This window comes from Brassica napus, unplaced genomic scaffold, assembly GCF_020379485.1.
Source record: "Brassica napus cultivar Da-Ae unplaced genomic scaffold, Da-Ae ScsIHWf_168;HRSCAF=305, whole genome shotgun sequence".
NCBI lineage: Eukaryota > Viridiplantae > Streptophyta > Magnoliopsida > Brassicales > Brassicaceae > Brassica > Brassica napus.
In genome coordinates, this window is record NW_026015107.1 from 134,954 (window position 1) to 154,058 (window position 19,105).

General features: G+C 36.0%; 4 protein-coding genes across 4 annotated transcripts; 1 reads left to right on the forward strand and 3 right to left on the reverse strand.

Annotated features, from left to right (window-relative positions):
• The first annotated feature begins 1,093 nt into the window (after positions 1 to 1,093).
• Positions 1,094 to 2,976, forward strand: LOC106454698 (pentatricopeptide repeat-containing protein At2g36730). Its single transcript, XM_013896813.3, has one exon. The coding sequence runs from the start codon at positions 1,369 to 1,371 to the stop codon at positions 2,875 to 2,877; it is 1,509 nt and encodes a 502-aa protein (XP_013752267.2). The 5' UTR covers positions 1,094 to 1,368; the 3' UTR covers positions 2,878 to 2,976.
• Positions 2,977 to 6,931: 3,955 nt separating this feature from the next.
• Positions 6,932 to 9,511, reverse strand: LOC125598296 (SWR1 complex subunit 2-like). Its single transcript, XM_048772496.1, has 12 exons — positions 9,429 to 9,511; positions 9,263 to 9,350; positions 9,105 to 9,174; positions 8,961 to 9,032; positions 8,823 to 8,866; positions 8,488 to 8,749; positions 8,330 to 8,405; positions 8,135 to 8,254; positions 7,980 to 8,048; positions 7,844 to 7,886; positions 7,652 to 7,717; positions 6,932 to 7,518 (listed from the first exon to the last, which is right to left on the reverse strand). The coding sequence occupies exons 2-12, from the start codon at positions 9,331 to 9,333 to the stop codon at positions 7,311 to 7,313; spliced, it is 1,101 nt and encodes a 366-aa protein (XP_048628453.1). The 5' UTR covers positions 9,334 to 9,350; positions 9,429 to 9,511; the 3' UTR covers positions 6,932 to 7,310.
• Positions 9,512 to 13,535: 4,024 nt separating this feature from the next.
• Positions 13,536 to 15,199, reverse strand: LOC106451096 (UDP-glycosyltransferase 73C1-like). The gene has a single exon (XM_013892955.3). The coding sequence runs from the start codon at positions 15,100 to 15,102 to the stop codon at positions 13,615 to 13,617; it is 1,488 nt and encodes a 495-aa protein (XP_013748409.2). The 5' UTR covers positions 15,103 to 15,199; the 3' UTR covers positions 13,536 to 13,614.
• A 1,619-nt stretch (positions 15,200 to 16,818) lies between these two features.
• Positions 16,819 to 18,892, reverse strand: LOC125598297 (UDP-glycosyltransferase 73C3-like). Its single transcript, XM_048772497.1, has one exon. It carries the CDS (start codon positions 18,706 to 18,708, stop codon positions 17,119 to 17,121), a length of 1,590 nt encoding a protein of 529 aa, XP_048628454.1. The 5' UTR covers positions 18,709 to 18,892; the 3' UTR covers positions 16,819 to 17,118.
• Between the last annotated feature and the right edge of the window lie 213 nt (positions 18,893 to 19,105).

Genomic DNA, 19,105 nt, shown 5'->3' on the forward strand with positions numbered 1-19,105 from the left:
CTTCATCTTCTTCCTTGTCTTTTTGTCAATGATCTCTCCATCTCAACAAACATTCTACCATGGAAAAGATGATCACAATCCTCCCAATTGTGACCACTTCTCAAACTTCACAACAAATGGATACCTTGTCTTCAGGGTATCCTCCAAAGGCTGTGGAGTTTTTACCAAAGTTCAAGATGCCATAGATGCCATTACTCCATCAAGCCAAGTCAAAAATCTCATCCTAATTGACTTTGGAATCTACATGTAAGTACATATATTCATTCATGCTCTGTTTATGATAATCTTTGAATTTTTTAACATAAAAGATGCTAATGAAACTCATGAATTTGTTAGGGAAAGAGTCCTTGTTCCTTCAAACAAGATGAACTTATCGAATTTGACTAATATATATAATAATCATGATGCATAGATACAAACTCAATATATATTATTTCTATAAAAAGTCACATTCATGTATATACAATAGAGTTCATGTGTTTAATTATCTACCTCATTCTATACCTATATACTTTAATATAGTCACTGCTTAACTAAGACCATGTGTATAGTTTAAAATTTTAATACTCTTCTTCTTCTTTACTTATTTTGGTATAACTATTATTAGTAAATTATTAGTTTTGGTTCTAAGTCTTAAACTTTTGACACTATTTGTTTGCTTATTTTTTGCTCATATTTTGCTTATTTTCTCATTTTTCCTAAATATTTGTTTATTTTATTCAACTTACTTTTTTCATTTTTTCTTATGAGTGACCAACATGGGGATGAAGTATCAAACACTTTCCTAGATGAAACAACAAAACAAAAATGTTAATTGGATGATGTTAACAACCAATTTCATGTTTTTCGTATTAATAAAATAATTGATTGATTAGGCCAGCGGAAAATTAGCCAAGTTTGCTTAATCGAATAAAAAAAAATTCCTTTTTAGGTTAAGGGTTTGGTTCAAGCAATAATTTTTGGTTGGGTTTGATCGGTTACTTTGATTTTACCTTATAAAATAAAATTATAACTAAATCCTAGTGGTTTGTACTAAACTGAATTTTGAACCAAATCAGTTGAATTTAATCTATTACCTAAATTTTTAACCAAATTAAACTAATATCAAACCGGGATCAGAATTTGGTACAATTAGAGAGGAAAGGAAAAAGCAGATTAGACTGTTTATCAAACCGAACCGAACCAAATTTTAATTTGATCAATTTCATTAGATTTTGTGCGAACCGAAATAACCAAAAATCAAATCACTCGAACCGACCTTACCGTCTAAACCGAACTCGCAGCTAATCCCAAGCTCTGCAAGGTTAAATAAACCAAATAGATAGATTATAAATAGCTCTTTAGTTTAGATTCCAACCGCCAAAAGTTATGAGTTCAAGCTTCAAATCCAAGAAACATCAATGCCTTGTCTTCCTCAAACTCTGTTCCTCCATCAAACATCTCTTACAGATCCACGCCCAAGTCCATCTCTCTGCTCTCCAATCCGACAGCTTTATCATCAGCGAACTTGTACGTGTTTCTTCACTATCTCACTCCAAAGACCTCACCTTTGCTCGAACCCTTCTCCTTCACTCCTCCGATTCGTCTCCTTCCACTTGGAACATGCTCAGCAGAGGATACGCTTCAAGTGATTCCCCTGTAGATTCGATTCGGATCTACTCCGAGATGAAACGACGACGAATCAAACCCAACAAGCTCACGTTTCCGTTTCTTCTCAACGCTTGCGCTTCCTTTCTGGGGCTCACGGCGGGGAGACAGATCCAAGTCGATGTTTTGAAACATGGGTTTGCTTCCGATGTGTATGTCGGGAACAATCTGATTCATTTGTACGGTTCTTGTAAGAAAACTTCGGATGCTAGGAAGGTGTTCGACGAAATGCCTGAGAGAAACGTTGTTTCTTGGAACTCGATTATGACTGCTTTTGTCGAAAACCGTATGTTCAGTTTAGCGAATGAGTGTTTTGCCGAGATGATCGGTGCGCGGTTCTGTCCTGATGAGACGACAATGGTGGTTTTGCTCTCTGCTTGTGTCGGTAACTTGAGTTTGGGGAAGTTGGTGCATTCGCAGGTTATGGTGAGAGAGTTGGAGTTAAATTGTAGACTAGGTACTGCACTTGTTGATATGTATGGAAAGTCTGGTGGATTAGAGTATGCTAGGTTAGTTTTCGAGAGAATGTGTGACAGAAACATTTGGACTTGGAGCGCGATGATCGTAGGGTTAGCACAGAATGGATTTGCTGAAGAAGCTCTTCAGCTTTTCTCTAAGATGAAGAAAGAATCATCGGTGAGACCAAACTACGTGACCTTTCTCGGTGTTCTATGCGCTTGTAGCCACGTGGGATTGGTGGAGGAAGGGTACAGATACTTCAGCGAGATGGAGAGAACACACAAGATCAAACCGATGATGATTCACTACGGGGCGATGGTAGATATCTTGGGACGTGCAGGTAGATTAAACGAGGCGTATGAGTTTATAAAGAAGATGCCTGTTGAGCCTGACGCGGTTGTTTGGAGGACGCTGCTCTCTGCTTGCAGTGTCCATCACGATGAAGATGGGGAAGGGATTGGAGAGAAAGTGAAAGAGAGGTTGATTGAGTTGGAGCCAAAGAGGAGTGGCAATTTGGTGATTGTAGCGAATAGGTTTGCGGAAGCGAGGATGTGGGATGAGGCAGCGGAAGTTAGGAGAGTGATGAAGGAGAATAAGTTGAAGAAGATAGCTGGGGAGAGTTGTCTGGCTCTGGGAGGGTCAGTTCATAGATTCTTCTCAGGGTATGATCCTCGTTTTGAGTATGTATCTGTCTATGAGTTATTAGATTTGTTCAAGTTGCATTTGATAAGTGACAATTATATGGTCAGTGATTCAAATTCATTTTCTTGACTTGTAGAGACGAGACTTGTTCAAAATTTAACATTTTGTAAGGGTAATGAATGGCTAGGAAAGTTTTTTTCTTATAATCTAGAAGTTTTATGAAGTAGCAACCGTCATGTAAAGCTTTGATGTTTTTACAAAAAAATATTTATCTAATCATAAATTACAAAATATATAATCAATCACAATATGCCACTTTTCTTTCAGACACTTTATAAATGCAATCAAAATGTAATTGAAATCTATAGGAAGTGTAAAATTAAAATTGGAAATATGAAAGGATGTGTGATGGGAGCTACAATAAAAGAAAACATAGACAATGGAAATATGGTATATCCAACAGAACATTCTTATTTCATGTCTTATATAGTTTCACAAATATATTTTATTTTTAAACAAAATCAGTTGCAAAAAGTCAAATCAAAAGCATTGTTATTGATTTCTGCTTCTAGTGTTGCATTAGTTTTATGACTTATGAGATACATACACTTATTGTTTTGGACGAGGTTCAAATTATGTAATTAATACTTTTAGAGTAACTAGATTTTTTAACCGCGCTACGCGCGGATAAGATATTATATGTATTTCTCAATTCTAAAAAAATATAATGTATAATACTGTATTACATTATTTAAAGAATATAAAATAAGACTATATAACATAAATATATTTTTTAAATTTTCTTTGTGGAAATCATTATGTTGTTTGATTGTTGTAATTGATTCACATATTTGCATAGTTATTTGTGATAGATGAATAACTATATTTTTATTATCAGTAAATAATATATATTTATTATATAATATAAGAAAAATAAAATTATATTCTTCTAAAACAAACTTGTCTGATGTAGGGACTCGGTTATAGACATATCATATTCAAATGAGACATTTTACAGTTATCAATCTTCTTAACAGTCAAGAAACAAATCTGAATATCAAAACAATATCTCATACGATCTCTTTGTGGAATAACTGCTATGAAGAAATTGAATTTAGGCATCAAAAAGGACTGAAAATGGATGTGCATATGTGTTATCTAAGTCAGTTTTACAAAGTACTATTCATAATTCATATATCATTTATGTTCATCCTATTTTTTGTCCATATTTTCTTAAACATCTTGAAATAACTGATGCTAATTAATAATAAACTTTTGGCTGGCAAAAAAAGAGTCAAAATTGTCTAATTATTGCTTAATTTGTCTAACTGATATATATGTATTTCTCAATTCTAAAAAAATAATGTATAATATTGTATTACATTATTTAAAGAATATAAAATAAGACTACATAACATAAATATATTTTTTAAATTTTCTTTGTGGAAATCATTATGTTGTTTGATTGTAGTACTTGATTCACATATTTGCATAGATATTTGTGAACGATGAATAATTATATTTTTATTATCAGTAAATAATATATATTTATTATATAATATAAGAAAAATAAAATTATTTACTTTTTAAACAAAGTTGTCTCATGTTGGAGATTCGGTTATAGACATATAATATTCGAAGAAGACATTTTTACAGTTATCAATCTTCTTAACATTCAAGAAACAAATCTGAATATCAAAACAATATCTCATACGATCTCTTTGTGGAATAACTGCTCTGAAGAAATTGAATTTAGGCATCAAAAAGGATTGGAAATGATGTGCAGATGTGTTATCTAAGTCAGCTTTACAAAGTACTACTATTCATAGTTCATATATCATTTAAGTCCATCCTTTCTTAAACATCTTGAAATAACTGATGCTAATTAATAATACACTTTTGGCTGGCAAAAAAAATTAAATTTGTCTAATTATCGTTTAAATATTTTATTAATATTGTCTAAGAAGCTTTCAATTGATATCATAGTTTAATTTTTATTAGTTTTTTTTGTTAATTTTAAGATTTTTTGTATTTAAGATTTTTTTCCATATTAAGCTTATATTTCTTTCACATAATATATATATATATATATATATATGTGTCATAAAAATTACCATCAAATCAGTTTTACTTTTTTATTATTTTATTTTTAATGAAAATACACTTTTAAATAATTTAATTTAAAATAAAATTATATATTAATTTATTGTATTCTAACAATTTGATTGATTTAATTAATTTGCTTTGGTGGATAACTTAAAAAGTTTTCATATGAATCGGGGAAAGCAAGCTTATGTTGTTATATTATATTTATTTGTGTATATAGAATCTTGTGTATATAGAATCGGGGAAAGCAAGCTTATGTAAACTTACTTTTACAAAAGTCTTAACTTTGTCACGAAAACAAAAATCTATGTTTTTTCATATTTGTCAATGTTCTCACACTTTCAAAGAATATATTAGCTTAGTCACTTTCTTATTTTTTTTACAAAACAAAATATCGAAGTCTTGAAAGTTGAATCCATATTATTGTAAATGTACATAAGAGTTTGTGATTACATATTTAGTGATTCTTGTATATGTGTTCAAGAAAGTTTCAATGATTTAGCGGTATATGCTCTATATTTATGTCATACTAACCCGGGTTCTATCCTGTCCTTTGCATTTTTTTTTCATTTTTTACGAAAAAATAAATGAGATGACGTGGCAACTTCGGACTCTCTGATTGGATGATTATATATGCTGATGTGGACACTCTAAGAGGGGTTTATATCTCCCTTTTAGTATAGTATAGATTTTTTCCAGCAATGAACTCCAAATTTTTACTACGTAATCCATTAGTTTTATGATTTTATCACTTAGGCTAACTAGTCGCTGGTAGTTTAGCACTACTTTTATTTGACTCAAAAGGATCAAATTAAAGTAAACTCAGGATTCATAATGAAAATAATTTCTGAAATGTTATAACAAATCATAAATGAAATACAAAAATAGTGGTTTACACTAGAGTTCCAAAAGTACTAACGACCAAAGTAAACAAAAATCATCCACTCTCCAATAGAAACTCATCCACTGATGCATATTAACGTGAATCAACAACATAACAATTGATCATCACCAAAGTAATTAATCTGGTGATTATTCTGCTGTTTAAGTTTATGTATCTATCTTAGGTATAGAATACGAACCAGAATAACAAAGACAAAATGCATGCCCGATATTTTAGTTATTTGATGGTTTGTAGGCATCGCATACTTATGATCCATCTTAGGATTTATGAACTTTCACACTTGTTTTTTTGTTTGTTTAATTTCGTAGGTATTGTATTATTAATGTATTCATTAAACAAGATAACTAATGAAATCGGATCCCATTTTCTTAAAGAAAGCAAGAAAGTAAAGCAAAATGATTTATGACAAAAAAGATATATTTCATGTGAGTGTGATTGAAGCTGAAGTGAAAAGGTAGCCGTGGAAATATGGCATATCCCTTGGAAGATTCTCATATTTCTCAACCCATCATTTTGTTTTTCAAATGTAAGAGTGAGGATGTAAAATATTAGTAAAGTAAATATTATCATATGATATATAGTTTTTCTAGTTTTTCTTAAAACGATATATTCAGGAATTGGAAAGTTTGCTAGCGTACGATGGACATGTAGAGATGTAAGTATGTAACTATGTGTGCGAGTCTATAAAGAGAGCATAAAAGCATCAAAGGAAACCCTCTTCCACAACACCAATATGACGGTGCTGTTGGCTCTTCTATGAAGAACCTAGGGAAGCTGAAACCCGCTGTCTCAGCAAGCGGGTTCTCCTATCTATGTGAATAGGGCAACTCGATCGGATCCTTTGGCATTTCTTTCTAAGTGGGACTGAAGAAGATGATGTGTGTATCTTCTTCCCTTTGAGAGTTCTTTTCAACTTGTGTTGGTTTATAGTTTCACTTCTCCTGGTTTGTATTATTTGCCTTTTAATGTTTTTGATTTTCTCTGCATCTGTGTGTTTGTGCTATATATCTGTTATAAAACTTGATATCCTATCGTTTATGATTGATGCTGAATTTTGATTTGTCATATTTTCACTGTATTTTATTTTGTAGTGAAAAATACGTTAAAATTAATCTTTTTTTTTTTGAACACACGTTAAACATTAATCTAATACCTACTATACAAGGGATTGACTGAATCCAAGTAAAAAAAAAATTAAAATTATTCGATGTTAACAGTACATGGATTTTTGCAAAGGTCAACAAAATATAAGAGAGTAACACTCTATCTGGTTCTGTGAAGGTTACAAGGTTGTGCTAGGGAAAATCAATTACTAGGAGAGTGTTGTTACCAGTTCAAGCTCTGATCATGAGAACTTCCTACATGATATTCATCTCACTTCTCAGTCAAAACATCTCGACACTTAGCATCTCTGAACACCAAAACCACTCGATGATATAATAATACACAGCAGCAGCCGTTAGAGATGTTCCAAATGACTGTTAGTTCATGATGATGTTGATTGAAAGTAAAACCTTTGTCCTATACACGAACCAACCAGGGAATGTCGTTGTTAATCAGAATCTGAATCTGAATCTTCACTCGCTTCTGGAGTCTCCAAATTACAGAAACGAGCCGAGTTTCTGAGGGAAAATGACCTGCTCGTCTTTGGAACCATTGTTCTCTTTCGTTTTAAAGAAAAGCCGTTAGCAGCAGCAAGTGTGTCAAACAACTCTCCCATCTCCATTTTCTTCCTCAAGCCATTGTGTTCGTCCATGAACCTTCACAGAACCAAATTAAACATAAAGATTCTAACACAAAAGTGAAAGAGAACGGTGTCTCCCATCTGATTAGAGCAAGAGAATGAGAATCATTTTGATACAGTATGCAACAACATTTGGGATCAAATAGCACCTTTCTCGTATTGCTTTGAAGGCGTCTAGAGTTGCATAAGCAAGACCAGTTTTTGGATCTCGGTACCTGTCTCACCCATAAAACAAACATTAAAGAATGCTATTTATTACATTACAGAGCTAAAACATAGTTGGCTTCTTTCAACAGATCTTTGTGTGTGTTACAAAGTAGAAGAACAGAAAAAACTCTTACTTGGCAGGTAGTCCAGTAATCACACATACAGCCTTTTCTGGATCTACAAAAGAGAAAACAAACCAAAGTAAAAGATATATCAATATGGTTTATAGGTAACATAACTCACTTATGCTCATCTACAAATACCACTTACATGGAACAGACTTGGTGGAAATCTCTGAACTGAATGATGCACCATTACAAAACTCTAGATAGTTGCATCCTGCAAGTAAAACCGCTTCATGATTTCTACTTTTTCTAGAAAGAACCAATAAGATGAGAGAACACTATCTTATCAGAAGAGCTTACCATCTTTTGAAAGAAACCGAACTTGAGGACCCTTGTAAACATCTTTATGCACGATAGCTTTCTTTTTCACTTCCTCTTCCCTTGCCAATACACGTTCTAAGTTCCTCAAGTTCATTATCTCTGCCACAAAAAAAAACAGACTTTAACAATCCAAGTCTCTGAATCTGTTATAGAAACAGATAATAAAACTCAAACCTGTCTGAGCAGCTTCCAGAAGCATCTCTTCTTGCGTCATCCGCTTCTCCTCTCCTACTTTCTTCCTTATTATCGGCTAAAACAAGCACATAAAACGAGTTCAAACCTTTGTGTAGCCATTAGTGAAAAATAGCTAATGCACAAGAAAAAAAAAAAACCTTTGTTGTGGCTTGTATAGCAGCACGCAATGCATCTCGTTCAGCTTGTCTCACAATCACTGAAGTCCGAGTAGACTTTCTTATGACCTTCTCACTTTCCATATCTTCTTGTGTTTCATTCGGTTCCTTTTCATCTTCTTCTTCCTTGTCTCCCATTTCTTCATCTTCATGAGCGTCTTCGAGCTTCGAAACTAGCTTCTTCTTCTTGTTCTTCTTTGGAGCTGTTTTGCCAGGGTAAATCAACCGCTTCTTTGGCACATCCCTGCAACAAGAGAGATGATATAATACATAATAGCACTCGTAAGATGAACTTGGAAGATGGTTCAAACTCAAACCTCTCTTCTTTTTCATTTTCTGCTACTGCTTCAGGCTCAGGCTCCTATTCCCCCAAAAGGCAAACAAGAAAGGACGTTTTAAGAACACTTTGATGAATAAAAGTACTTAATATACAAGACAAGGAACAAAGTAGTTACATCGTCATTGAAGTCGCTGTCAAACTCATCAGCAACTTCAGCTTCTGCTTCATAGTTATCATCATGCTCTTCCTGCAGATACCAAGATATATAAATACACAATCTGTAGTAGCAACTACACATAAGAGGGTATATAAAGAGAACCTCTTTAAGAGCTTCTTGATTCCAAAACTGTTCATCTTCTTCTACTTCGTCATCGAGCAACTTAGTCATTCTACAAAAACACAATTGAAGATTCCACACAATCTCAGAGTGAAGTGCAACCCTTTTCTCATATTAGTTTCGAGTGGGTTGTTCCTTACCGTTTACCCCGTGTAGCTCGGGATGTACGATCCAAGAACACCATTTGCTCTTCTTCTTTATCGCTTTCCATTGGTAACTAACTTGCTCCTGCAAAGTTCACTACTTTTAACGAAATCTGACAACACACAGAAGGGAATCGAGATAAGAGTCTCTAATGAAGCTTACGGGTTGCGAGTTTCGGATTCAAAGGCTGAAACTTTATGAGGTTGGAGGAGTTTCCTCGCCGGTGACTCGCCGCAATGTGATTAAACTCTTTCAGATGGTTTGGATCTCGTGCAGCTATAGTTAATGGGCTTTATGTATTATTGGGCCTTCTAATACAGCAATTTAAAAGCCCGTGTTATATTAAGTCACTATTGAAACTACAAATCTTCTTCATGCATGTGCAAAAATTTGTAGGATGTTTTTTTTTTGTCGGAGATTTATTTAGATATTACAATTATGATAAAGATTACAAAGACGATTCGATTACCGACAATACTACCTGCCTTTTGAGGATCTACGCCTAACTGCCTCATTTGAGCCGTCCTATGAAGATCACACCTGATCGGATTTACTTGCACCATGTTGAGAAACTCTTGTAAGCCTTTCTTCCGTAATCGCATAATTGTTGAATAAATCGCTTGCTCCGGGAATTGAAACCTGGATTTCCTGTGCAATCTGCAAGAAATTGCATAGTCTGGGATTTGAACCCCAGACCTGGGTGTAGAAGTTTTTAAACCATAACCACTAGGATACAGTGCTTCCACAATTTCTAGGATGTCTAGTTGACAAAAAAAAAAGTTGGTAGGATGTGTAATGGCTGTCATGTTTCTGATTTTCCAATCTTTCATTTATTAGATCAATCATCACATTTAAAACTAAAAAGTACTGGTTATTGTTGATGAGTTTTCCGCAAGAAACTTGGGAGACAAGGAATTAACAAAAGGTGATGTGTTCTTGACCAAGGAAGAAAAAGAGAGAACAATAACAAATTGCTTTATTCGTTACAAACACACAAACTACTTACAATTAATAGTTTTCTATGGACAAAAACACATATGTTGATGAAAATGAACTCTCACATTGATAGCGATAGTTTGAAAAAAATTAATTAATATAAAATGATGTAACTATCCGCCAATTATCTTTAAACCCATGCTAAATCTGAATTTGACTAGATCCATATTTTTAATCCATCAACTGTCGAGAAACGCCCATAGCATCAAGCGAATCTACAGTCTCTTGTCATTCTGGCAAACCAGCTTCTTGATATGGAATCTTCACATTCTTCAGCCTAATAGGAAACCCGGACTGGGTGGTCCGGCTTACGACATTCTTAAACCTCGCTGTGTTGTGAGGCGTCGAGACAATCGTTACCGCCACACCGCGCTGAGCCAAGAGCCGTGCTAGCAACCATGTGGATCATGTGGCCTTGAACATCAACGGGAAGAACAAAGTGAATACTAGGATGGAATTGTTGGGTTATTCTGAAGCCATGAAGAATTCTCTTAAGTGTTTTGGTCTTATTTTGATTTGTCGGGTTTCTCATGAAAAAAGGAAAAAGAAAAGGTTAGAGAGTCAAGGAAAGAGAGAAAGCGATGTTTGAGAGAACATGTAAGCAAATTGGCTTATTGCTTAGGGAGCCACGTTCCGTGGCGGCCCACTCACATGTGTTCTTTTGTACTCATAAACCACAAACAAATAAGAGAATATCTTCATGAGTACGTCGAAAACAAAGTGAAAAGTGTTCACAGCCGCAAAATTAACGAAAAAAATCAAACGTGGGTTCTCTATTTATCTCTTTGGACAACTACATATTCTACATATCAAAATTCAAAAATAACATCTGAAAAACAAAATAAGTGATAAAAACATAACTTATTTTGACAGATAATATTTTGGTAAATCGTTAAAAAATTAAACTAACTAAATAAATGTAAGTAAATTTTTTTTTTGTTTTTTGATAAGTATGTGAATCTCATTAAACGAATAATGAAGCAGAGAGATACAATCGGCTTTAACGAATCTAATCCTAATGTATCTAAGTCGCTAAGTCAGAAAACAAAGCAGATGTGTCTTAGGTAGCCATAAAAAAAAATAAAAAAGACTAACTAAGACAAAGAAGGTTCAAGCACAACCATACAGAAGCACTGAAGCTTAGCTAGAACATTACAATTTCATGGACAACACTTAGCTAGCAGGAGACCAATGTGTTTCTCTTGAAGCCGGGACCTGCTTCAAAATCACATTGCTCATAAGAGAACACAACCGGAGAACGGTCTGAGGGACCGCAGACCATCCCTAAGGCAACTCCGACAGAGGGACAGGCGAAGCAGGGTCGGCAAGTCCTGGTCCGTCCATCGCTACTGGTGAAGTTTACTCCAGACGTTGCAATCTCAAGAAGATGTCAGACCGTCCTCTAGGAATCCAAACTGACACAGAGAAACCGGCTGATGAAGTACAGGTGAAGTACTGGCTGGTGGAAGCGGAGGTTTTAACGGCTCGACTTCGGTCCCACCACACTAGCAGAGCACAAAGGAATCCAGTCGCAGAGCATCAAGAGAGGCAGGGGACAGTAGCAATCTTCCTTCTGAAGCTTGAAAGCGGAGGAGCAGGAAGCCCCTACAAGGATATAGCAGAGTAACAGAATGAAAGCTCCAATCAAACCCGAGACCCCAGACAGTTCAAAGCCCAACATAACACCATGGTGGTTGTCGAGAAATCATACCCAAGAAGAAGTCCCCAACGATAAGCCTTTATATCGTCTTTTGAACTTGAAACAAGTGAGGGAAGTTCTTACCAAAGCAGCCAGATGAGGAGACAGGGGGTGACAGTGGAAGCAGCGAACAGACCAGAACGGCGAAGGCAGCGACGCTACACCACTCCGGCGGGCACTCCGAGAGAGATCTGACCCAGACTGCTCAAGGTCAAACCCTAGATCTACCATCAAGACGGCGCCTCCTTCTCAGATCCGACTAGCCACGACCTCGCCATCACTCCAGGGAAGCTGTAGACGCCCACAGACTCCGATTTAGGACGCCGGATCCGGCCGCAACCCGACGAAGAACAGAGTAGATGAAGCAAGGAGGAAGGGGCAGAGTCGTAGCTGGAGAAGGGGAAGGCTGGACACACGGGAGACAGGGGTGGCGACCGACGGGTAGAGACCCTCCGTCGGCCACCGGAAACTGGAGACAGAGAGGCTGAGTCGAGAAGAGGAAGTCGGAGGGGAAAGAGAAAAGAGAGAAAAAGGACTCTCTCTCACCTCTCTCTACTAAACCATTTAACAAGTGATAACATTTAAAAGCCGTAAGCTAAAATATATATATATATATATATATATATATATATATATATATGGTAAGATCACCTCCAATGGTGATTTTTAACAAAATCTTTAACATTAAATTTATTATAATAAACTGTGGAACCCTTTATATTTAAAAATATGTGCTAAATTAATTTTTAGCTAAGGATTAATCTTCCATAGATTTTTCACTGTGCACGAGTCCTATCGCCACGTGGAAACCCATGATTGGTTCTCTTTTTTTTTTTTTTTAACTGACTAAAAAATAAAAATAATAAACTAATAAAAAAATTTACCTTGGTTATGGAGAGAGAGTATCAGCATTGCTGATGCTCTAATAAAGCTCCACGTTGACGGGGGCGGTGGGGAAATGGGTCCTGTCAAATTCACACGGAAACAAATAATCTGTTGATAAGTCTGAGCTCTGAGGAGCTGCTAGGAGAAATATCAAAGTTGAACTCCTCAGAAGCCAGGACCACCTAAACAGCTGTTTCTACACTCTACTACACTTCAAAATATTTGAAAGAGATCATAATTTAAAAAATAGCAAATAACTTTTAGACAGTTTTACATATTTTCATTGAACTGTTAAGAATACCCTTGGTTTCTTAATATAATGTGTTCTTAACATAGACGTCTACCGTTGTCGCATAAGTTATGCGGCATAACCATGCGATCTAGGTATAACAATGCCTCCCATGCACGCTTACGTAAAATATATACAATATCAAGATAATAAAGCACCTGCTTAGATGATTTAAATAGGAGATTATTGAATCAACTAAATGTCCACATAAAAAATAACATGTTATGGCGGAAAATCACACACGTGACACGTACGATACTAGGATTATAGTGAAAGAAGAAACGACGTTCAATATGTGCTTGTTGTCAACTCATGATTAGCATTTGGCTGGTTAACTCTATCAGAATGTGGGTTTTTTTATTTTCTTTTTTCTAACTGGTTTTCATTATTTTAATACGAGTTTGGTAGCTGAATCTTGATTAATTAATAACAAACACGTTACATGCATATATATGATCCTATGAAGAGCAAAGATAAAATCAAGTCTTGATTTGTGCTTGTTGCATTATGTCTTCCAAGAGTAATGTGATGTTGAAATGAGAAGAGCCTCCTTCATCAACAGCCTTGTGAGCTAATTCACCAAGCTTTTTGACTCTTTCTTTCCTCTCTTTAGCTTCGTCACTATCACCCATCAATGCTTCCACTGCTTTCTTCACTCCTTCTTTATCCACCAATACTCCAATTTTCTCCTCTTCTCCCCAACTCATGGGATCTTCAACACCTGACTGCACACCTACTTTTAATACCTCCACAGCCAGTTTCTCATTGCAGAATTGGTCTCCAAACAATGGCCATGTGAGCAAAGGAACTCCTGAGGTGATTCCTTCAAGAGTCGAGTTCCATCCACAGTGTGTCAAGAATCCTCCAACGGCAGGATGCGAAAGGATAAGCACTTGTGGCGACCATCCTCTTATGAGAAGACCCCTTTCTTTGATTCTTTCTTTAAATCCGCTCTCTGAGATCCATGTATCTAATTCATTATACTTCTCCCAACTTCTTATGACCCAAATGAAAGGTCTTTGGGATTCCTCAAGGCCAAGCCCTAGTTCTTTGAGCTGAGCCAGAGGAAGATTGCATATACTTCCAAGGCAAACATATAGCACCGACCCTTCTTCTTTAGAATCAAGCCATTTGAAACACTCTTCTTGACCTATGGCCGCCTTATTTCCCCTCTCAGCTTTGTCTAAACCTACCTTGTTGCACAAGGAAACCGGTCCGATGCTCCATACCTTACCTGCCTTAACCTTTTTGTAGTCTCTAACATAAGCTGGTTCAAGCTCTTCAAACGTATTGACAATCACACCATAAGAAGTGTTATCCCCATCAATCATCCCGTCCAAAATCTCTTTCCAATCTCCATCACCAGTTACCAGCGGAAGCTGAGCTTTTGTGAACTCAACTCTGCCTGGAAAATTTGGGATGGGGAAGTACTCCTTATTAGACTCTATAGTTTCCCAAAACTCGTAGTTTTGCCGCATGATGTGCAGACAAAGAAGGTTGAAGCAACACATGCCATGAAAGATGATCTTCGGTATACCAAAGTTCTTGGCGATTCTGTTTGTAAAAGGCAAACACATGTCGGCGATTATGCAGTTTGGCCTTGGTTCAATCTCTTTCAAGAGCTTCTCCACCGGTTCCTCGAGCATATTAATATCTGTAAAGAAAGATGCTAACGGCACCGATGAATCAAGCAAGTCCACATTCTCGTGTCCTTGTGGTGAACCCGGTTCTTGAGATGGAAACTTCACCTGGACAACGTTGATGGGCAAGCCGGACTGAATGGCCCGGTTAAGAACGTTCTTGAACCGGGAAGCGTTGTGAGGTGTTGTGACAATGGTTATAGTCACACCTCGCTGAGCCAAGAGCCTTGCAATATCGACCATGGGGATCATGTGGCCTTGCGCCATGAAAGGGAAGAGAACAAAGTGAAGATGAGGATGAAATTGTCGGGTTGTTTTGGAAGCCATGAGAAACTCTCTTTAAGTTTTTTTTTTGTTTGCTTTGATTTGGATTGTGTGTGTGTGTTGTGTAATTGCTCTGCTTACATATATGTATATTTATAGACTCATGAAAAGAATGGAATTCAAGAAAAATAAATAAAAAGTGTTGTAAAAGAGAACAATAACAAGTTGGTTTATTCATTACAAAACACAATATGGTTCACAAGTACATTCCTTGGCGGGGACGAATACGTCGTTTTGTATTTATATAACTATATGCCAAAAAGAACTGGAGTAATATTCTTGAGAACTACAACGAAAAGATAGCGTAGAGCTCACAGCCTCAAAAATTGTTAAACTATAATCTAATCTCTCCTTAATACATTTACATAAGTTAGTTATTTATGTTATTACACAAAGAGTTGTAATTCTTCATATTGTGTTCTTTAGTATAAAGTGTTGTATCTCTTATACTTGTACTGATTCGATCTCTATATAAAGATCAATCATCTGTTGTAAACACATCACCGAATCTCAATAATACAAAAGTATTTTCAGAAAAGTTTATAAGCCTGAAACGTCTATCTTATTCTTTCTCTCGAACTCGTGTGTAACACAATGTGATCGTTATGTAACACAAGCGGTTCGTAAGAGATTAACAAAAATCAAATATTTCCTTCTCATTGTCCTGTCCTTTTGTGACTATTCTGCGTCTCCTAGTGTCCTTTATTTCCCTTGAAAGTTACTAATAGGTAATTAAATCTAGATACTTGATGCGCAAGACACAAAATCAATTTTAACTCTCTGGGACATCACCAAAATCAAATTTTCTTTGAAACTTCAACGTTCATTTCAAAGCCTTCAAATCAAGCTTCTCCCACGGTAATCTCTATAACATTATTTGGATAAAAATATAGAATATATTAGTCCTTGTTTTGGGGTTCAAATTTGGATAAAGATAGCTTTGATATTTACAACCATCAAAGCACCAATAAAAAGGCAGAAGACTTAAGAGTACTCATCTTCAAAAGTATATAGGACAATTACATACTAAGATATTCTGTACTACTATGGTTTTTGCATGCCAAAATCTTCCCAGGGATGGAATATATTAGTCCTTGTTTTTGAGGGTTCATATTCTGTCTAGCTACATAGCTTTACAGACTAATTTCCATATAACTTGTTTATTTTTGTTAACCAGACCTAACTCTAGACTTATCTATTAAGCGCATTGAGTTTTGTCGTTTAAGACATTTATGGTGACAAACTGTTACTGAAATTTTCGTGGGAGATTCTAATCGTTATTTTTTTTTTGCTTAAAAGGGATAAAACACATATGTTACCTATACTACTGAAGCCAAAGCTGTTGTTTACGTAAGTGTTGCGCCTAAGAAGATTGTTCGAATTATGAACGGGAGCAAAGAGTGTTCGAACTCGAATTGGAACGGAAAAAATTGTTGAAACTGGAAAAATGGTGGAACTAAGTATATGTTTCACCCATTTATCATTTTGTTTCATTGATACTACCTCCGTTCCACTAAAAGTTTTGGGGAAAATATTGTTTTGCAAATATATAATTTTGTGTATTCAGTAAATTTTATATTATTTAATGATAATAAATCGTAAAAAATTATATTTATAAAAATTAATACATCTATTATAAATTGAATATGTTTTCTTAATACTATAAACGAAAACAAATATTTTTATGAAGCCGCAGTACTAAAGATTGAAAAAGAAAGATAATCCTCATGAAAAAAAGCCATTCATAATAATATATCATGACCATCAAAAGATAAGTAAATCTACAACACTTTTGTGTATTAAGTCCACAGCCGCCAAATTAAACTTGCCATGTAGAAATACAAATGAAAGCTTCGTCGTATGATAAACTAGTTTACTTGAGATTTTATTTATCTTTAATATTGTTTATCTTTTCTATGATAAACTACATTATTATAGGAATGATAAACTATAGTTTACTTAAGAAAGACATTATTGGTAACTTTATTTTTATAGCTTTAAGAAAATATTGACGTATAATCAATTCCTGGATTGTGCTAACTGCGATATGTCTTGTAAGAGGAATGTGATGTCAGAATGAGAAGAGCCTCCTTCATCCACAGCCCTGTGAGCTAATTCTCCAAGCTCTTTGGCTCTTCTTCTTCTCTCCTTAGCATCATCACCATCACCCATCAACTCTTCAACTGCCTTCTTCACACCTTCATTATCCACCAATACTCCTATCTTCTCCTCTTCACCCCATTTCATAACCTCTTCAATCCCAGCTCCTACACCGACTTTAAGAACTTGCACGATCAGCTTCTGGTTACAAAACTGATCTCCAAACAATGGCCATGTGAGCAATGGAACACCCGAGGTGATTCCTTCTAGAGTTGAGTTCCATCCACAATGTGTCAAGAATCCTCCAACAGAAGGATGTGAAAGGATAAGCACTTGAGGTGCCCATCCTTTTATGAGAAGCCCTCTCTCTTTGACCCTTTCTTCAAAACCGCTCTCTAATAACCACTCAGCGAGCTCATTATACTTTTCCCAACCTCTAATGACCCAGATGAAAGGTCTTTGAGATTTCTCTAGGCCAAGCCCTAGCTCCTTGAGCTGAGAGAGAGGAAGATTGCAGATACTTCCAAGGCAAACATATATCACCGACCCTTTTTCTTTAGAATCAAGCCACTTGATACACTCTTCTTGGCCAATAACCGCCTTGTTTCCCCTCTCAGCTTTGTCTTCTATCTTGTTGCACAAGGAAACAGGTCCAATTGACCATACTTTCCCATCTCTAGCGTCTTTGTACTCTTTGACATAAGCAGGTTCCAGCTCTTGAAATGTGTTGGTGATTACACCGTAAGATGTGTTATCTGCTTCTATCATTGCGTCCAAGATGTCCGTCCAACCTCCCTTTTCATTGGTGCTCACAGGGAACTGAGGCTTTGTGAATTGAACTCTGTCAGGAAAACTAGGAACAAAGAAATACTCTTTGTCAGACTTTAAGTTCTGCAAGATGTCTAGGTTTTGGCGTAAAACATGCATGCACAAAAGACAAAAGCAAGACAATCCATGGAAAACGATCTTTGGTATATTGAACGCCTTGGCGACTTTACTTGTATAAGGCAAACAAAAAGAAGAAACTAGACAGCTTGGTCTAGGTTTCATATCTTCTAGTAGCTTCAGGACCGGCTCTTCTAGCATGTTAGCTGCTTTAAAGAAAGGTACCCTGAACTCTATCGAGTCGAGCAAGTCGAGATTCTCTTTTCCTTCTGGCAGCCCAGCTTCTGCATATGGAAGCTTCACATGCACTACGTTGATGGGCAAACCAGACTCGATGGCACGGTCGAATACATTCTTGAACCTCTCTGCGTTGTGAGGAGTTGTGACAATTGTTATGGTCACACCGCGCTGAGCCAGAAGCCTTGCAATATCAACCATGGGAATCATGTGGCCCTGAGCCATGAAAGGGAAGAGAACAAAGTGAAGAGGAGGATGAAGTTGTTGAGAGTTTTGGGAAGCCATAGTGATTTCAACTTTCAAGTTTGTTTTGCTTGTGTTGTGGGTGTGTGATCGACTGATCGTTGGCTTATATAAGATGTATAAGACCAAACTGATGTAGTACATGACGTCAAGCAACACATAATATTGTTGACATAAAAGACAGATTACTACGTTCAAGAAGACGTTTCTTGGCCAATACTTTCTTCTGTTGTCCTTTTGTGACTATTCTGCGTCTCCTAGTGTCCTTTATTTCCCTTGAAAGTTACTAAGAGGTAATTAAAATTAATTAAGATACTTGATGCGCAAGACGCAAAATCAATTTTAACTCTCTCGGACATTACCAAAATCAAATTGTCTTTGAAACTTCAACGTTCATTTCAAAGCCTTCAAATCAAGCTTCGCCCACGGTAATCTCTATAACTTCGCCCACGGTAATCTCTATAACATTATCTGGATAAACATAGATTTGATATTTACAACCATCAAAGCACCAATAAAAAGGCATAAAACTTAAGAGTAC